The sequence below is a fragment of the Ailuropoda melanoleuca genome, chromosome X (assembly GCF_002007445.2).
Source record: "Ailuropoda melanoleuca isolate Jingjing chromosome X, ASM200744v2, whole genome shotgun sequence".
In the NCBI taxonomy this organism is placed as follows: domain Eukaryota; kingdom Metazoa; phylum Chordata; class Mammalia; order Carnivora; family Ursidae; genus Ailuropoda; species Ailuropoda melanoleuca.
Genome location: NC_048238.1, coordinates 52,917,741 through 52,923,854, shown reverse-complemented (window position 1 = coordinate 52,923,854; position 6,114 = coordinate 52,917,741). Strand labels below are relative to the sequence as shown.

The 6,114-nt window shown below is 57.8% G+C and overlaps 1 protein-coding gene across 1 annotated transcript; it reads left to right on the top strand.

Annotated features, from left to right (window-relative positions):
* The first annotated feature begins 1,952 nt into the window (after positions 1–1,952).
* On the top strand, positions 1,953–4,664 carry CXCR3 (C-X-C motif chemokine receptor 3). The gene is made up of 2 exons (XM_002930578.4): positions 1,953–2,084; positions 3,089–4,664. The coding sequence occupies exons 1-2, from the start codon at positions 2,073–2,075 to the stop codon at positions 4,181–4,183; spliced, it is 1,107 nt and encodes a 368-aa protein (XP_002930624.3). The 5' UTR covers positions 1,953–2,072; the 3' UTR covers positions 4,184–4,664.
* The last annotated feature ends 1,450 nt before the right edge of the window (positions 4,665–6,114 follow it).

Below are 6,114 nucleotides of genomic sequence, written 5' to 3'. Positions count from 1 at the left end.
CCTGCTTCTCCCTCACCCTCTGCCTGCAGCTCCCCCTGCTTGTGTTCCCTCTCTCGATGGCTGTCTCTCTCTCTGTCAAATAAATAAGTAAAATCTTAAAAAAAAAAAGAAAAGAAAAGAAAAGAAAAGAAACTAGACCCCAAAGGACTGGCTTTGCCTCTCTCTCTCTCTCTGTCTGTCTCTGTGCCTCTCCTTTTCGTCTGGGTGGGAAAGAGGGAAAGAGGAAACTGTTTAGCAGAGGCAAGGTAGGGGCAGCCTTCCCTTGCCCTGAGGACAAGGAGAACAGGGCAATAGGGAGGGGAGAAGGGGGCTGAGGACCAAAGGCCAGGAGGGGAGAGAAGCTGGTGTAGCAAACAGCCAGGAAGGACCTGATCAGCTCTACAAATGCTGTTCACAGCTTTTCCCCGAAATCGGGAGGGCCCCACATACCCTTCCCCAAATCTGTCCTCCTCCCTCTTGCCCCAGATGCAACTGCTCTCATGAATTTGTTAGTGTCTCCAGTCCCTGTCTAATTTTTTTTAAAGATTTTATTTATTTATTTGACAGAGATAGAGACAGCCAGCAAGAGAGGGAACACAAGCAGGGGGAGTGGGAGAGGAAGAAGCAGGCTCATAGCGGAGGAGCCTGATGCAGGGCTCGATCCCAGGGACCTGGGATCACGCCCTGAGCCGAAGGCAGACGCTTAACGGCTGTGCCACCCAGGCTCCCCCCTGTCTAATTTTTTTATTTTTTGCTAAGATTTTTTTTTTTTGAAGTAATCTCTGCACCCAACGAGGGGCTTGGACTCACAATCCCAAGATCAAGAGTCACAAGTTCCCCGGACCGAGCCAGCCAGGTGCTCCTCCAGGCCCTGTTTTAAACTTCTAGAACAAATAGCTGCATCCAAAACAACATGGTATTATTTTTCGTGTGTGGTTTCTAGAATTTACATAAGTGGTGTCCGACTCTACAAGATATATTCTATAACTGGCCTTTTCCACCATGTGGTCATTGGATTTTTCTAGCTGCAGCCATGTCAAAATATATAGCTTCAGGTCATTTTTTACAAGATTTTATTTATTTATTTGAAAGAGAGAGAGAGAGAAAGCAGGAGCAGGGGGAGAGGCAGAGGGAGAGGGAGAAACAGACCCCCGCCAAGCAGGGAGCCCGATGCGGGGCCGGATCCATCTCAGGACCCTGGGATCACGACCTGAGCCAAAAGCAGACGCTTAACCAACTGAGACACCCAGGCGTCCCAGCAGGTCATTTGTTTTTAACTGCGTGAACATATCCTAGTTTACCCACTTAAACAGACTGAAGGCAATGGGATGAGTGTAAAAAGAGAGACAGCCATGGTTTCATTCCCAGCACCCAGCCTTACTTGCTGTGTCTGCTGAAGGCGTCCCCCCCCCCACCGCCCGACCCCGTTCTGGATTAGCCATGGGGATAATCCCCCCTCCCCCCGCCCCCGCCTCACAGGGGAGTTGTGTGGTTTGAATGAGGCAGTGTCGGAGAAAGCGCCTAAAGCACCGTCTAGCACATACCAAGTTCATTACTACTAGTTCCCTTTCTTCGTCCCCTGTTGATTAGCGGGGAGGGGCAATACTGGAAGACTAGATTCAGTGTGATGGAATGCTTTAAAATATTTTCTTTTTTAGGGGCGCCTAGGTGGCTCAGTCAGTTGGGCATCTGCCTTTGGCTCTGGTCATGATCTTGGGGTCCAGGGATCGAGCCCCGTGTTGGGCTCCCTGCTCAGCGGGGAAGCTTGCTTCTCCCTCTGCCCCTGCCCCCCCCACCTTGTGCTTTCTCTCTCAAATGCATAAAACCTTTAAAAATAAATAAGTATTTTCATTTTTCAAGAAGGTTCATCTCTTTTACAGACTGAAGATGTTTAGCCATGCAATCTACAGTCAGCGCACGGATCCACTCCAGCCCAGGACCGAGGCACGCGAGTCCCAGCACATTCNGGCTGTCGCCGAGAATCATGTGAAACCCTCACTTCCTCTGTGTCGTGCAGGCTCCCTACCGCAAGCACTGAAGCAGAGGGGCAGGCAGGCAGCACACGGCCCGGCAGCCAGAGTGCCAGCCCAGCGATGGTCCCGGAGGTAAGTGCTGCTCCCCAGCAGGTCGGTGGGGACACATGTACGTGGCTCAGAGCCCAGAGTCCCGGACACCAGGGGAAAGTCAGGACTGGGCCCCCGAGCCCGGGCCACCTGAGGGTTGGGTGAGTAGACAGACCACACAGCGGTTGTGGTAGAAGGAGCCCTGGGACAGGGAATTGGGAACAGACCTTGGCCCCTGGCTTGTGTATGACCGCAAGCGAGTCCCCTGTCCTGTCTGGCTTTGGCGCCTCATCTGCAAAGCGCAGGAGGTAGAGCCTCACCCCTGAAGGCCTCCAAGTCTGCCTTTAGCTCCGACTTAGAGTTCACTCTTCCATGCGGGACTGAACTGGCACTGAGAAGGCTCGCGGCTCTGGGGCGGTTTGCAGGCTGATGGCATAAGGGATTACTACTAGAGCTCGGTTGGGGGAGCCCCCAGTGGGTGGCAGGTGGCCTCCATGTTTGGGAAGGAAAGAACAGGAGCCGAAAGCATGTGATTGGGGGGGGGGGCTTCAGTAATTGGTGGAGGGGCTCCATGGGGGGCAGGAAGTTGGGGTCCCTAGGCAAGGGCCGAGGAGGGAAGTGGAGGGCCAGTGACTGACTAAGAGAGGGGACTGTGGGGAGGTGCCTGGGGAGGAAAGTGGTAGAACTAGGCGTGGCCGGGGAAACAGAAGGGTGAGCCGAGAAGAAAGAGCCAGGAGAGAGGAGGGGCCAGGGTGGGGGGGGTTTGGCTTGCGAGGGCAGCTTTCCCTCGGGCCCACAATCCCTGGGCTGATGGGACAGCCCAGAAGGGCGAGAGAAGCAGCCTTTGAGATGAAAAGTTACCCCCCCACCCCGGGGGGGAGGGGCGGGCAGTGGTGGCCAAGGCTGGGCAGACCCAGGTCTGAGTTCTGTAGGCAAGGTCATGGAAGGAAGGCAGGACAGTGACAGGGGATGGCCCTGGCTCAGAGAAACGCCCCAGTAGTGACAGCACGGCCGTCCCGTGGTCGGTTCCCTGCCTGCCTCCGCAGATGAGCGAACGGCAAGTGTTCCAAGGCTCCGAGCTCACCTTCCTCCTGGAAAACTGTAGCTCTTCTTATGACTACGGAGAGAACGAGAGCGACTCCTGCTGCGCCTCCCCACCGTGCCCACAGGACTTCAGCCTGAACTTTGACCGTGCCTTCCAGCCGGCCCTGTACGGCCTCCTCTTCGTGCTGGGACTGCTGGGCAACGGTGCCGTGGCGGCCGTGCTGCTGAGCCAGCGCGCGGCCCGGAGCAGCACTGACACCTTCCTGCTCCACCTGGCCGTGGCTGACATACTGCTGGTGCTGACCCTGCCCCTCTGGGCGGTGGACGCCGCCATCCAGTGGGTCTTCGGGTCTGGCCTCTGCAAGGTGGCCGGGGCCCTCTTCAACATCAACTTCTACGCCGGGGCCCTGCTGCTGGCCTGCATCAGCTTTGACCGCTACCTGAGCATCGTGCACGCCACCCAGCTCTACCGCCGGGGGCCCCCGGCCCGCGTCACCCTCACCTGCGTGGCCGTCTGGGGGCTCTGTCTGTTCTTTGCCATCCCCGACTTCATCTTCTTGTCGGCCCACCACGACGAGCGCCTCAACGCCACCCACTGTCAGTACGACTTCCCGCAGGTGGGCCGCACGGCCCTGCGCGTCCTGCAGCTGGTCGCTGGTTTCCTGCTGCCCTTGCTGGTCATGGCCTACTGCTATGCCCGCATCCTGGCTGTGCTGCTGGTCTCCAGGGGCCAGCGGCGGCTGCGAGCCATGCGGCTGGTCGTGGTGGTCGTGGTGGCCTTTGCCCTCTGCTGGACCCCCTACCATCTGGTGGTGCTGGTGGACACCCTCATGGACCTGGGGGCCTTGGGCCGCAATTGCGGCCGAGAGAGCCGTGTGGACGTGGCCAAGTCGGTCACCGCGGGCCTGGGCTACATGCATTGCTGCCTCAACCCCCTGCTCTATGCCTTTGTGGGCGTCAAGTTCCGAGACCATATGTGGATGCTGCTCACTCGCCTGGGCTGCCCCGACCAGAGAGGGCACCAGCGGCAGCCGTCGTCCTCCCGCCGGGAGTCATCCTGGTCCGAGACCACAGAGGCCTCCTACTCGGGCCTGTGAGCCTGGACGGGGGCTCTCCTTCCGCCGCGCAGCCCGACTGCCCCCGCACGCCAGGCTCCTCCCTCCCTCTCCCTGTAGCCCCACGCCCCACACGCGCTCCGGGGATGCCCTGGCAGCCCCAGCACCCCCGGGTCTCCCAGGCAGACACCCCCCCTGCCCCTGGCTCTGGGGGCTACGCCACCGCTGCTCCTTAGTTGCCACCGCCCCCCACTGCCACTTCAGAGGTGGCTCCCTCGGGGCCCTTATTACCTTGCTGCCCAGAGCCCCACAACCCTTCTCATTCAGTAACTAGACCCTGGCCTTCCCTGTGTTCGGGGAGCACGAAGCTGAAAGCATAATAGAGGCCGTTCCTATGGGGCCTTGGCCCAGGCCTCCAACTCAGCAGCAACTGTAGCCGTGGCCCACAAGACCTGTATATTCGCTCATGGTTTTTTATGTCTAAAATTCTGCTTACAACTTTTCAATAAACAAGATAATCGGGCCCAGGGCGTGTTCGTCGCGCATCATCACCAGCCCGGCCCAGGCTTTGGGGATGTGTGTCCCACTCTCCTCGCCCGGCCGCAGATCTATGGCAACCAGCGCTGCTAGAGTGAAGGTCTTTGTCGAGCCCCCTGTGCCCTCCTGGGTGCCCCTGCCCCTCACGGGGAAGCACCCAGGTGCGTGGGTGCACGCTGAGTTACCCGGACCGGCCGGCCGCTGTGTAGGCATAATTGGGGGGAGGGCCTGGATACATGAAGATCTAGTCCCTGCCCTCCAGAAGCTTAGGCCAGCAAGGACGACGTGGTGAGTCTATGCCACGAGGCAAATGAGCAGCTCAGGGCCGGTGAACCTGGTGCTCAGAGCCCTGTGGCAGGAGCCACTGAGGAAGGCTTCCCGAAGACAGAAATGAGCAGACCTTAAGGGACAAGTGGTGTCTCCAAGGGCAAAGAGACGGAAAGACCGTACTTCCGGGCAGAAGGGAAGGCGCTGGCAAAACGTGGGAAGGCTGAAAACTGCAAAGCTTTCTGGACCCAGAAGTGCTCCCAACTGGCTAGAATTAGGGGTTCGGCTAAGGGAAGGGTTGAAGATACTGAGACTCCATGTTGGTTTGGGATCGAGTGATGGTATCAGAGTCCTGCTAGAAGGCCATAGCCAGCTGTTCAGCGAGAGGTGATGCGGGCTCCCTCTAGGATAATGACATTGGGATCGAATTGAAACACCGAGATTGAGTGACTTGCTAACAGTCATTAGCAAATAAGCCACCTGGGGGCATGGGGGGAGGGGGCGACAGCTGAGGTAGAACCGAGTTGAGGAAATGACTGGGGCTCCCCAGAAGGGTAGGCGGCAGGGCTACTGAGTCAAGACCGTCCCTTTGCAGGAGAGGAACCGCTGTGCTGTCAGTTCCCCCTCATGAAGCCACCAACGTGCCAGGATCTGGTTTCACAGGTCAGCTGGGCCGTTGCCAAGACTGCAGATATGGCCGGAGGCAGGCCTGGAAAGGAGGAGCCTGAGGATTTAGCTAGGGAAGCTCCTATTAGCCTGGGCCCGCACCCAATCCCTTAGACTCGTGGTTAGGTGTCAGGTAGTGGGGCAACGAAAAGACAAGCATCTGTGAAATAAAGGAAGGCTGGAAGGAACGGAAAGGGCAGAATAGCACATCCTGCCCAATACAAGCTTATCAGTGATGCCCAGCGATGCTAGGGGAGGAGCGATGTTTGCGGCAGGCCGAGCAATGGGTCCCCCGAGGTGTCCACCCTCCAATCCCCAGAACTCGTGAATAGGTTACCTTACGTGGCAAAAAGGTTACTGATAAGCTGACCTTAAAATAAGATTCTCTTGAATCATCCAGGTAGGCCCACTGGCCTTAAGTGAAAGAAAGGGAAAAGGAGGGAGAGGGGAGAGAGAGACAGAGGGAGGAAGAGTGGAGAGAGAGAGGTGGCTGGCTTGAAGGA